Source organism: Xiphophorus hellerii, chromosome 8 (genome assembly GCF_003331165.1).
Source record: "Xiphophorus hellerii strain 12219 chromosome 8, Xiphophorus_hellerii-4.1, whole genome shotgun sequence".
NCBI classification, from domain to species: Eukaryota; Metazoa; Chordata; class Actinopteri; order Cyprinodontiformes; family Poeciliidae; genus Xiphophorus; species Xiphophorus hellerii.
Window position 1 is genome coordinate 9,575,437 of NC_045679.1, and position 13,807 is coordinate 9,589,243.

The window sequence follows — 13,807 nt, forward strand, 5'->3', positions numbered from 1 at the left end:
GTCGCCAAAATGGCTACGCACTGGTGAAATGGTCAATAGGGTTTCTAAATGGAGCTCTCTACAAAACCTGACGTAGGAGATCTAAGCACTTATTTAATTAAGACTGTTGTTTACAACAGCAGATGCAGGAAGTTCTGAATCGGAGGGTTCCGTGTTTTCAGAACATCCTGAGGTTAAATCCGCTGCATGTTTGTGTTGTTGTACAATGATGCTATCATTCAATAACAACACAAAAAATTAAAAAATAACTTGCAAAAGTTTATACAACCACAAACATTCTGATATATTTTAGATGGATTATATTTGACACACTGAAGTGCAAGGAAAAGCTTTACTTACATTCTTATGGTACTTTTAGAGTTTAATGTTATTCACTGCGTGACTTTGCTGTTTACAGTTACCAAATTCCCATGAGACAGATGTTTGACTTTTTTCCATCCATTATTTTTGCTTTGTGACAAAATTTCCAGGAAAATCCATGAAGCATAAATGTGTTTTTATTTTTTTCAGCTAGAATTTCCAGAACTGTTTCTCATCCATCCTCACAGTACTATATTGAATGTGCTTTTGTCCAGTTCTGTGCAACCTGTCCTTCTTATGCCCACTAACTCTATGTATTTTTGTTGATATTTTGCCATATAGGGAATTTAGGCAGTATGTGGGAGATAAAAGTGCTTGAATAATGGTCTAAAAAGTTTATTTTCCAACATTTGGCATATTGTTGCAGGAAAACCAAAATAAAAAGAACAAAATTGGCAAATTAATGTTTTCTTCTTCATTTAAAAATAATTTGTAGATTACAGTAATCAGATTAGAATAAATTAGATTAGAGTAATAAATGTGAGGAATAATATTTTTCCCTTGATAAATGGAGGATGTCTGCCTTTATTTATAGCGCAGAGAAGTTCTGCAGCTATTGGACTGCACTTTCCACTCATCATATTGTGACAAAAAGACAAATTCACCAGTGTAGTGGCTTCTGGGCAAATGCAATTTGTCTGTGAACTCCTTCAGCTCCGCTATCTGTATGTGTGGTGAGGCCTTTAAATCAAATAAATTGAATAAAGCTGAAAATTTACATAATCAAAACCATCAATTTGTGTCTGGTTTGCCGTTTGCTTTGGCTCTGCCTGGAAATATGAAACAGGTGAGATAATGGAAACCATTATTGCTGACAGATTGTTTCTGACCTTGATATGATAAATTCTCCGGATTTCAACCTAGAAAATTGATGACACATTTTACTTTAAGTGCTCAAGTACTTAAACGTAGAGTTATTCCATAAAAGGTTAGGTTCCTTTTTTATTACCCTACACTTTGCTTAGTTTAGAGGTGACACGTGTGATGGCCTTACTTTGGATTAATCACTACTAAAACTGCACTGTCATAAAATTTTCTGTCAAACTGATCCTAAATTAAGTAGAGGTTGCTCATTTCAAAAAGGCACACACTGTGGATATGTATTATTAAATAGAATCAGAGCAGACATCTAACATCAATATTAATATGGGCAAAAATTTTGTATTTTGAGCTAGTTTCTGTGGTTATTTCCCACTGAGTGGAATACAAGCCCTCATGACTCATAACAGAGTGCTTTTAATTCCCTGCACACTATGCCAGTTTGGTAGGTCTTAAAAGCACCTTTCTGTGACAAATCTCCTTTACTTTCTAACATCCTCATTAGAGAAAGTGCCAAATACATATTTGCTTAACTGATCTAAATTTGAGTTTAGTTTTGGATTCCTGATTTTGGCATTGCAAAAAAAAAAAAAAAGAAAAAAAATATTTTCAGTAGATCTTCAGTTAGTTTTAGCTGTGTTTGGGTTCTGTGTGCTTTTTACCTCCATACTTTTTCTACGCTTTCTGAAATGGAAATGAATTTGATGATTGTGTGCCGCAAGATCAAACCATATTTGACAAAGAAACATTATAAATTTAATAACCTATGTTCTGTCAAACATCCTTACTCTAAATTCTATGCATTAATATTTGGAAAGGTTTAATCCATTCACCAGGATGTAAACAGCTATTTATGTTGTCATTAAACACTTTGTTTCTCTAGTTCATGTCTAAAAGAGACTTTTGTGAGCTTTTGCAGTCTCTACAATAAGGTCCAATAAGAAAAACTTTTGTCCTTGTGCTTTCCCTCAAAAACATAGCCTAAGCTCTACTGAGATTACAACTTTTATTGGGGTTATCATTTTCAGCTGAGCAGAAGCTGCTAGGATGCAAAGTCTTGCTGGTAGTGGGATATTTTCAGGTAAACAATTAGACACACTCTTCAAAATATTTTATTTTTTTTAGAAAAATGTCACTTCCCTCCGAAACAAATTAGCATGCCATCCACATTGCTGAGAATATCCACACAAGCAGTCAGCCTGTAATGTATAAATGCTGGATTCCACCAAACGGAGAAAAAAGAAAAAAGTGTTTTATCTGTGACCAGGCCACCAGAAATGTCTGTGACCTATTGAAGCAGCGCCTGTGATTCCCTCAGGGAAGCCGTGGTACATTTTCAGAGGCATCCAAGAAGCTTTTTGTTGCTCTCAACTGGGCTAAAAATATGTGCTCAGTTTATTTTCAATGGAAGCTGGGTGAAGCTCCATATTGCAGATGACTCAGAGGAAGTCAGACAGATGATTGCCATATTGATTTCAGTCCATTTTGACATTTTTACGCAACACATAATGTAGAGACTTTTAAACATTAGGTCACTAGAACCCCTAAATGACTGGATGAGGTTAGAAATCAAACAAACAGAGGATGCTCATCATAGAAACATTTTCTTAATTCTGAACTTGGGAAATGCAGAACTTGAGAAAACAATGAACTATGATGCATTGCCAGGGATTGTGAAATGATTCATTTCTATCATCTTTTTGTTTTACGAATTTCACCACATTACAAAATTAATGGGCATAATTTTGAGGGCATATGAGCACAAAAATGTATGGATGGTGGAAGGTGATGAGACACCAGTAGACATTGATGTGTTGGCAGAGGAATTTTAAGCCTTGATTGACAGCCCTCAGCATAACCTTTAAAAATGAAGGAGACATTTCAATACAAGCCTCACAAAAAAACTCTGTTGTCCTTAAACAATCATACACTTTAAAATACCTTAATCATTTTAATCTTAACATTAACATTAAACAGCCAATTTTTTAAATCGTAACTTAGCTGTTATTCAGAACGAATGCATAAACAGAAATCTCTTTCACTTTCTTAATTAAAAAGAAAATTCAATCTGCGTGAATAACCAAAAAATAATTAGTAATTTTCCTTTCAGATCTCAAGGGCTCAGCTCTGCACATAATGAAAGCCACACATTTTCTTCAGGTCGTAATCTAGGATTCTATAGATTTACAGTCTGTACTTTAGAAAAGCAACGTCAAAGCTGTTACATTTTGAGAGGTGTATAAAACCAAAGCAGTGCTTACTGTGAAGTGGATGGAAATTGTTTTTAAACTTTATGCCAAATAAAGATCTGAAAAGTTTCTTTTTTTATTAAGTTTATTCTCTCAACCATCTGAAAATGATAAGTGTATACCACATGTGCATAGCTACCAAGTTGTGGACAACTAGTCTAAGCTGATCGGACAAGAAAAGCATTGATCAGAGACTCATGGTCATTTTGCAAAAACTGCAGATATAATGAAGACACAGCAAACATGAGGATAAAGATGCTCTGGTTTATGCGAAGAAAAACACTCCATTCAACCCGCTCTTTTAAAACATAGCAGCAGCAGCATCATACTGTGTGAAGGGTGTCTATTGCAAGGACAGTTCACTTTCCAAAAGGAAAATGACCATAAATATACAGTGAGAACTGCAATGGAATAGTTTAGACTGAAACATTCATTTGCTAGAAAGACACAATTAAAAGTTCCGACCTAAATTCAATTGAGAATTAGCTTCCAAATTGGTGTTCGTCAAATATCACTCGTTTTGAACTATTTTAAAATGGCACATTTTTCACTCTCTACATTTCTTTATTGTTTTAAAATTGTGCCCTACTTTTGTTCCATTGAATAGTCAATGATAATTTGTGGAACTGAGGATGTGACATGACAAAATCAAAAACAGTTCAGTATGTTTAAAGCATTTTTAAGGCTTGTTTAAATCTTGTTTAAAACAGATAACCAAAAAACAAAGTAGGAGGATAAATTGCAAGAGGTAGACGTGTCATGTGAATGCCATTAGATACCACAGAAAATCAGTTTTGCCTCGCTCACAGGAATAATTTTATTTGCATAGTTGAGCCGACAACATGCTGTGCAACTAAAATGGTTCAGATGTAACATGAAGAAGCACGAGGGATGGAGCTGAGCGGCTTTGTAACAGATATATGGCACTTTTGCTTTTTTACAGTGGGTGGAGGTGAAAAAGTACAAACATAGCATTCTCACTTGTGAAATCAATAGCACAGAAAACAATTTCCTGGTTTCAAAGATAGAAAAAAAAACAAGACTGAAAGAAGAAACAGAGCAGATTTCCGTGTGATGGATCATTCCTCTCATTTTAGTAAATCTCACTAACTTTATCGATCCTCTCTCTATGGAAACTAACTGGCTATGGTGAGAGATCCTCCTCTCTGCTGTTTTTCTCATAGAGCTGTGTGTGTTGCTGTCAGCTGCCAACCACTGCAGTGATAATATGAATGTGGCAGACCGCTCAGTAGTGTCCCCATTTCCCCAACGCTTGGACTTTGTTGTGATTATAGCTCCCCAAGGCTGTGTGAGATTGGGATCGGCTATGTGAATGTCATGTTATGACTTCCCATCAGCACTTACAGGAAGAAGGCGGAAATAAGTGACCGAGTCCGTAGATTATTATTTTTAACTAGACTTGTGTTTTACTGCCTGACAAAGACAAAAAATCTGTTATGTGCCATTGGTCCTGTAACATCTGACTCCTAAGAAGAGTGACTGCATTAAGTGGTGTATAAAAGGTTAACATCTCTGACATTAACGCCTCACTGAGTGATAAAAGCTGGAATTAAAAAGAACTAAAGTCTGTTTTTTTTTTCATCAAAAAAGGAAAATAAACGCTAACTTGTCTATTTAAATATAGCTCTCCTAATCAATATTGGATGCAACAGTGAAGCTTCAATGGGACAGACATTGAAACTTGCTAGGCATTAAAAGGATCTTGCCAGGCTGCCAAAAAAGGAAATCCACTAGAATTCCTTGAGGAAAAAGACTTCAACAACAGAATACCTGCACACACCTCCAAATTGTGCATAGTTTATTTGCTGAGCCTGAATAATTTTTTTGCTATTCAGGCTGAAGTTTAGATGTCTCAATGAGCTACCAGACAAATACTGGCATTGTGTTTAGCCACAAGGAGAACAATGAAGGCAAGAAAATAAATGAACAAGTTTTTTTTGTTGTTGTTGTTTTTGTTTTCTGGAGAAAAATGTTCAGATTAAGAGCCTTGTTGTGAAAAACAACCACATTCTGGGTTTAGTTTGACTGGATTTGCAAAGATTATGAGCACAGTGCTCCGCATCGTCAAGTTAAAATTGTAGCACAGTGTGGCCCACTCAGCAATGTGGAGCACTGTGGACAGATAACCTCATCAATTATTCTGTTATATTGATGATTAGGTATTGATGTTGGTTAGCACTCAGCATTAAGGAGTAGAAACCTTATGTATTCTTAGGGAAATTCCACGTTACTCATGCATACCTATGCTAGTGCAATGAGCTGGGAAATCAGTGTATAAAAATGTTTTGATAAGTAAGGACAGGCCTGAGTGGACAAAAATATGTCATCTAAGTTCAACAATGACATAAGTTTTGACATAAGTTCAAAACTTATGTCATTGGGGTTTTTTTTTATCATAAAGTGTAGTAAAAACTGACTTTTCTGTATTTTTCTGGCTTTGACATTTATTATTCAACTGGAACCATAAAGTATTAATGAAGCTCTCATCATCCAAACTTCACAATGAGTAAAACTGACACTAATGTTGCTTTCTGCGACTGCTGCTGGAAGCAAAATGTGGGCAAAACAAAATCTGGAAAATGAGGCAAACAAAACCTTGATATTTAATTAAAGCTTTTGAAATAAGTTGTTTGTGCCACTGTTACTAAAGATGAAACTACAGCCTAAGCAGACAAACAACAAATCGGTTATTTGAAATTGTTTACTGAGCTTGGTTAAAGCTATTTGACAATATCTATGGCATGATATAAACCTTCTCTAGATCAGGAGAAGATACTCTTCAAAGTGGCGCCCATAAAAGCATCTCATATAGTGTATTCTCAAAGGAAGGTTAGCGATTGTCCGGCTTGCCTTGGAAGGTAGGCGTATTAGTGTGCAGAGGTTGGAGATGGAGTTTGGAGACTGTGGGGGCTGACAACCAGTCCATTGACATTATCCATTAGCCTAATGTATTTTTTTCCACTCAGTACCCAATCCTCTCAATGCTGGAAGGTCTGCTTTATCCTGTGCTCATCTCCCTTCACTTTCCTGTTTTGCTTACGGATATAAAATTTAAAAAAACAACAAACATTATATCGTAAAAGGGAGCTATGCCTCTTCAGTCAACAAAAGTTAATATTCATATGCTCCAAATGCTTCCTCAACTTTGCAATATCACACAGAAACTTGAAAGTATTTAAGTAGGGGCATTTTGAGGTGGAGGTATTTTGCAAAGATACATTGTGAGAAATTCTGCGTCTAGATTTATAAAGCTGGTAGAAAAGTCACAACTAAATCTTAAATATTTTTATTACAGTCTCAAGTCATGTACCAATGTAACTCCAAACTGAATTCAAAGTCAAGATGTCGAGTAAAGCCCAAGTCCTAAACTGTACATTTTGAGTAAACAAGCTATTTGACTAAAAATGTAATCTGAACACAGAATAATAATTAATATTTCATAGCATTTAAAAATTATTATTATTATTTTTTGGATTATGTTAACCAGCGACAATATAAACATACTTGTGACAATCAATGAATCTAACTTTAGCTAAAGAAATGTACCAGTGCTACTTTGTAAAACATTTTAGAACTTCTAAATATACAGTTGTATTTTATTTCAGCACACATCTTGACTTTATGCATGAGAACATAGGTAATTCTAAAGATTTGTTCCATTTCTTCCCCTTTTTGAAAAACTGCACAATTCCCAAAGTCACAGCGATTTTCAGCTGAAGAGTAATCAACCCTATATAATTGCATGGCTAAAAATATTGGATTTGTTGACAAATTAATGCAACAACAAACAATAAAGTCAAAGAACAAATGCTATGTGAGTCACCCACCTGCTTCATAAGATGGGGCGTTGCGAGAGATATTTATGTATTTAATTTTGAAGAACAAACATATAACAAGGCCATGTTCTACTATCATCAACCAACACATTGACTACAACTGTTTGGCACCACTGGCATTCTGTATTTTCCCAGGCAACCGCTGGTAGCATTCACTTCACTGTTACTGTCACTGTCTCTGTCCACTTTCATAAGGAAAAATAGGAAAAAAAAAAACATTCTTGCACATTTGCTTCTGGTTGCATATTGTTACTAAGCATCCTTTAAGATGATTGTATGTTGATGCTGTGTTGCTAAGAGCGATTTTATTTCTTTCTGACTATTTTTCACACATTTCAGAAGTTTATTTGAAAAAAAAAATTACAACCATTTATCATTTTTTTTACACTTCAGAGTATACACTACTTTGAGGTGGTCTGCCACAAACAATCCATTGTTTGTGGTTACATTTTCTCAAATGTAAAATCTGCTTTCTTTTTATAGATATTATAGTAACTCTTCTGCTTCTTTAAAGTTGGGCAGATTTTTACTTACGTCTTCTACACAAATAACTCCCTAAATAATTAATAAGGAATTCCACTTTTGTTCATACAATATGACAGCCTGAGAGTCTCCCCATGCGCAGTGGCTGCAGCAGCATATGCTTCACAGATGTTGGTGCAGCTGTGTGGGCAGCTCTTAGTGCTTCTCATCATAAATATGCAAAGAAGGGATGGATAGGCATGCAAGACAGGAACTTCCCTTAGATAACTTTTATTTTTCTTCCGTGGCACCAGATCAAGTTAGATGATGCATTCCTATGTGTGTTTGTTTTACTTTGTTTTACTTTAATGGTAATGTTTGCCTACAGGTATGTTTTTACCTTTAAGTAATAGATAAAAACCTAGCAAAATCTTTCCGCTGTGAATAAAGACTGGGAAGACCCAGCAATAACAGCTAGTCTTACTAATACTTACTAATGCTATAAGCCAAAATTAAAGAAGTATAATTTTACGACTATTAAGGTTTTGTCAGGCTTCAGTTTTTAATCTTGATTCACTGGCAAATAACAAACTTTGATCATTCAACTTCAGGGTTTTAGTGGTTATGTGGAGCAATAATGGACAGTTTGAAATACATACATATATAAAATCCATTACATTCATTCTGATATAAACCACTACAGTCTAGCTCTGTTTATTTTGCCAGTTGTTAGAAAGTTTTCTGAAGAAGGGAACCCTACTGGTTGCATTGCCACTGACTTTGTGTTAATCCCTTCTCTGCACCAAGCATGTAGCTACATTAGACCATTGGCTGTGCATTGCTGCTAACTGTGTAGCAATCCTTTACTCTGTGCAAAAAAGAGAAAAGCAAAGCTCCTCATTAAAAGAAGGAAACCTACAGCAGAACCTGGCTTAATGAGAATGTCCTTCTGCCACAACCGACTGGAGGTTTGAAAAGACAGAGCGGACACAGTAAATGCCTGAGCATGGTCTGCAAAATGGAACTGCTTTAGTAGCTTCATTTTTTATTTCTAAACAAGCAAATACTATTTAATGAACTAATTAGAAGTATCTGTGCTAGATTTGCTGAAGGCAACAGACATCTGTGCCGTGCAAAGTCTCTGAATCTTGACTAGGAAGGCTTGGAGAATTAACATTTCCCCCCAGAGAAGAAGACACAACAGCTGAGGCCAGTTTGTCAGATTACCTCGCAGCTGGGGAAACGGGAACATACTTAATAACCCCAGAGTTTTGCTTTCCCATTAGTTACATTTCCAGTCCACTTTCATGTTTTTGTGGAGTGTGAGCTCATTTATTTCACAGGTGTTGATGCCCCGTTAGTTGCAAAATAAGACAGCTTTTACTTTAATGACTCTTATTTGAAGTCTAATTTTCTTTTCTAAGCCACATGTGATAAAAGTAAACGTCACTGACTCTGCAGCTACCAGAGAAAACTGACAACTATCAGGAGGTTGTGTAATAAACAGTCACATTATACAATATTGCATGCATTATACTGTAAGTAATGCAAATGCAGACATTAAATACTATTTTTGCCAAAAGCCAGGGAGTTTTGATTCAAATAACTGTTTTATTTGAGACTTTTGATGTCAACAAGTCATCTCAAGAACTTCCAATTCATATCAAATCACACTGAAACATATGTAATATTGTATATTAATATGTTGGTTATAGTGGGAGCCATTAGGACTGTCCAAACACATGTTTGTCCTTTGTAAGAACAAAAAACATACTAGACGTTTTAATGACACGTTTGGTACTCCCAAAGGGGGAAATGTATGGCATCTTTGAAGACACTGCCTTTGAAGGTAATATGGTAAATGTATATTGCCATATTGTGGCGGTTTGAAGGAAACTGTGAGATCTCTTTTGAGTCTGCAAGCCACTGAGATCGTCTCTCAGTGGCCTTTTTCATAGGAAGGTCTATGATTTGTCCCGACAGGAGGAGCACAGGTGTGGCACAAAACATTAACAATGGATCCCTTCTGTGTGGGAGGAATCCTCGGCACACAGAATGGGCTGACAGGGACCCGGCATGCCCAGCGCCAGGCTGGTGGAACTGGACCTTGTCAAATCTGCTAGATGAGCAGTCTTCTGTCAAAAAGATTCTGCCATAAACCTTTGTTTTCTCTTCAACCTAAAAGAAGATGTTCACCATTATTTCCTGAACTCCATATATTGCTGGCTTAGTAACCAGCCTTCTGTAATCAGTATTGTCATTTTGCATTGTAGCCATTTGACATTTTGCCTGCAGTTTTCTGTGTCCCTTTGATTTCTTTCTAAAATAATTTCATTTGGATCCTAGTTTATATATATATTATTTTTTTCATGTAATCTTTAGACTCAACAGTGTAGAAATAAAAAACAAATGCCTCAAATCTATTTTTGTTGTTTTCCATAAAAGTTTATTTCTTTTTTGTTTGTTTTTAGCAGATATTTCAACAGCCTTTGCCATTGTGGTTTTCTTGTTTACTTTGATAACAGTTGGGCAGATTAGCTGCTTCATGCACAGTTTATCCCTATTAAATTGCAGCCTGCTTTTACTGACATTCTAGCTCGGCCATTATTGAGCATTTCTCACAGCCCCAAAGGAAACAACACAAGAGGCTCAGTAGTTTTCTCCCAGGCATAATAAAGACAAGTTTTCTAATTTGTCTGCATCCAAATATTTGGCTCTGTGTTGTGGTGGAAGTGAAGGGGAAAATCTCCTACTGATACACAGTGCCTACAGTGCCCAAAACTACTATAGCCAAGAGTAGTTGGCTATTTTGTAGCCACAAACTCCAATCTGTTTTATTGGGATTTTACATGAAGCACCAACACAAAGTAGCAAATATATTTGTGAACTGGAGGGAAATTAAAACGTGTGATGTACTGTGGTCGTCTTCAAGACGCTGGTGTGATGACGCTTCAGGAATAAAAGCTCTGCTTGCAGGGTTTCAGTCAAACGGTGAAGATTTCATTTCAAACTGTAGCCCTAGTTAGAACAACCAGGTCGTGATTAAATCTTGGCCCAATTGTAGAAAATCTACACACAGTCGCAGTAAACTCGGGTTTTTGAAGAATCTTTTCTTCCTAACGGCTATGTAACGTGGCAAAACACTTTCTTGTGTGTGCCTCTGAGAGCTGAGTCGGTGTGCAAGAGTGTGCAACCGAGTGATAAAGATATGGTGTGAAGAGCCAGAGCCCCCGAACGAGAATCAAGCTCAAATGAACTAACAAAGTCTGAATCAACTTGGTTAAGACCCGTGTGTTGTTTTTATCAACTGGAACATTCTTTATTCTTTCAGCAAGATACATTTTCTTGCTTGTCTTTGGTCCTACATCCTAAAAGGGGAAGAGTCAAACATTCACTGAGCTAACATTCTGAGCAAAAGCTTAACTTGGTTCCCAGAGCGAACAGCTTCTGACCCACCTGGAAGATCTCTCTGTTCTCTCCTTAAGGCTATTTACTGGCACCTCCAGGACTTCTTCTGCTGTGAATCCTCTCATGAATTCTTCCGCACTTTCCACTAGATTCCAGACAAAAAATTCAAATTATGTGCATCAACTCTGTTTCCCTTTTCACTGAGAGGGAAAAGGTAAATCTTTACCAACAAAACAAACCTAAACAATTCTTCTCTAACTCATTCATGAACCTGCTTCTGTTTGTATTGTGATTGTGAGAATACATAGTTTTTTAAAACTATATATTTTTTAATATATTTATATCTATGCCGTGACTAAGTTATTCACAGATAGCAGATAGACTACTTGAACTAAACATCTGCCTACAAACAGATTGCTGTGAATGTTAGGGGTGTCAGAGTAAAAGGGGTCAATGTACATAAATGCACACTAAGATATTCAGATATTTATTTGTAAAAAATCTTGGAGGCTATATGTCCTTTTTCCTTAAGATATGTTAAGATATGCATTTAAGAAAAGAATGCATTGACATTTGTAGTTGTAATATAAAAAAAATAAGAAACATAAACGGGTAAGAACTGTACAGTTGTATGTGCTTCACAGATTCATTTATTCATAAAAGAAATGAAAAATCTGTGAAATATTGTTTCCCAGAATAATTAAACTTACTAAATATATTACTTCTGGTCCTTTACATAAAACATTAAGGTAATAGAAACAGTTCAATCGGATTTTATTTGTTCTAGTTGGATTCAGTGCAGTGAACTCAAGTTTTTGGAGTCAGTAGTATAAGATGAGAAAAAGAATTTCAACAAGTATCTGTCATGTTTTTTTTTCTTCTTCTTCTTCTTTCTTGTTGTCTTTCCTCATCATTTGCTAAGACAGCAGCTGCTTTGGTCTTCAGTTTCATGACCTTTAAAGAAAGGGAAACAGAGAAAAGCTGAGTCCTCTTACGTGCAAGGGAATCATCATTGGTTTTTAAAAACGGTCACCAACTGTTTTCACCACTCACACACACATCAGTGGAAGAAAACAACAAATCTCAGATTAAGACTCATTTTCACATCCAAAGTGTAATCAGTTTTTTGAGAAACCGTGCTCCTCTGGCAGGAATATGTCTGTCATTTCTGGAAAAACATAGAGGGAAAAATAAAAATAAACAAAAACCAGCAAAATGTTTTAAAGGAGATTATACAATCATTGGATTAAGAAAAAAATGTTGTGTAGACTTACTGCAAATAGGTTTGATGGAAAACAAACATCAAGTAGTGGTAAGAGTTATATTTTGTGGCTGCTTACCAACACTTTCCATTTTGACAATCAGAGATTGATAATCAGAGATTCTGGCAAACCTTGACTCGGTGATATGTGATCTCCTAATCACATTTCACCATTTAGGCCCAAATTAAACATTTCCTTTTTGGTGCTTAATTGTTTGGTCAGAGGTTTACATGGATCTGGTCCATCACCTCCAACACTGACAGTTTATTGCTGCCATCTTGTGGAGGGACAAAAATCAGTGGTTGCTCAGTATTTTACCGTGAAAATACTGTAACCTTTAGTTTTACCGTATAAATGCGGTGAAATTCTGGCAACCACAGGTGCCCACATTTTACTATAAATTAGAGACACTTTTCTTTTTTTTTACAGTGTAGGGTTCACCATGCTTCTTTGAAACCTCTCTACTTGATTCTGGAGATTAACTTTTGGAATAATTCCTGATCCGATTTAGTCCTCAGAGTTCACCACAATTTTTTGTCTTCTGTTCTCTGCTGTGGTTCCTCCTCTGAGCTCCTCTTGATAGTCAGCTCTCTCTCTGTCCCCTCGATACAAGGAACTTTGGCTGCCTGGATGTGGAGTTTTCCATCTGGAGAAAGGTGGCAGCTGACGTCTTCATGTTTCACCCCTTCAGGCAGATCAAACTCCTGTCTGAACTCCTGCAGGCTGTAAGAGTAGGAGCCTTTCCCGTCCTCTTGTTTCCTCTCCTTCTTTCCGCTGACTCTCAGCTTCCTGCCCACCTGCCGGACTGACAGATCTTCTGGAGAAAAGCCCTGAGTGTCCAGGGTTAGGCCAAAGTGCTCTCCCTCTTTGTCCAGCTGGTAGGAGACTGGCTGCAGAACCACGCTGTTCCTGAAAGGCTCTGTGTCCTCCAGGATCTGGCGTTGAAGTTTGTCCATCAGCTGCAGACTGCTGCGCAGCTCCTGTAGGTCTCTCTGCATGACATGCTGCTGGTAGAACAGAGGTCTGACCTCTGGCCACAGACTGCGTACAGGCCAGGAGAAGTCCATGAATGGACTGAGGGCAGATGGGAATCCATGAGAGCACAGCATCTTTCTTCTGCTTAGTCTTGAGTCTTCTTGTTATTCAGGCGTCTCTTCTCTCCTGTGTTTCTAGTGTATGTTTCTGTCAGTCAGTGGGGCTGTCCCAGCTTTATATTCTAGCAGGAGGCGCTCCAGAGGCTTCAGGAAGTTTCTGGTTATTACTACAGACCTCCACTAGGAGGAGCTAATTCACAGTTTTTATCAGGTCACTCTTTTCTCAACCTCAGCATCACGTATAAACTTATTACTATTGGTGGCCCTTCTCTGTTTTTATAGGCTATCAGTGTACA

General features: G+C 36.9%; 1 protein-coding gene across 1 annotated transcript; it reads right to left on the reverse strand.

Annotated features, from left to right (window-relative positions):
- Positions 1 to 11,912: 11,912 nt before the first annotated feature.
- On the reverse strand, positions 11,913 to 13,564 carry LOC116723894 (heat shock protein 30-like). The gene has a single exon (XM_032569107.1). It carries the CDS (start codon positions 13,524 to 13,526, stop codon positions 12,939 to 12,941), a length of 588 nt encoding a protein of 195 aa, XP_032424998.1. The 5' UTR covers positions 13,527 to 13,564; the 3' UTR covers positions 11,913 to 12,938.
- Between the last annotated feature and the right edge of the window lie 243 nt (positions 13,565 to 13,807).

What these genes read in the sequence shown, in the direction of transcription:
- LOC116723894 (XM_032569107.1), bottom strand. Translation starts at nt 13,526, where the DNA reads ATGCTGTGCTCTCATGGATTCCCATCTGCCCTCAGTCCATTCATGGAC.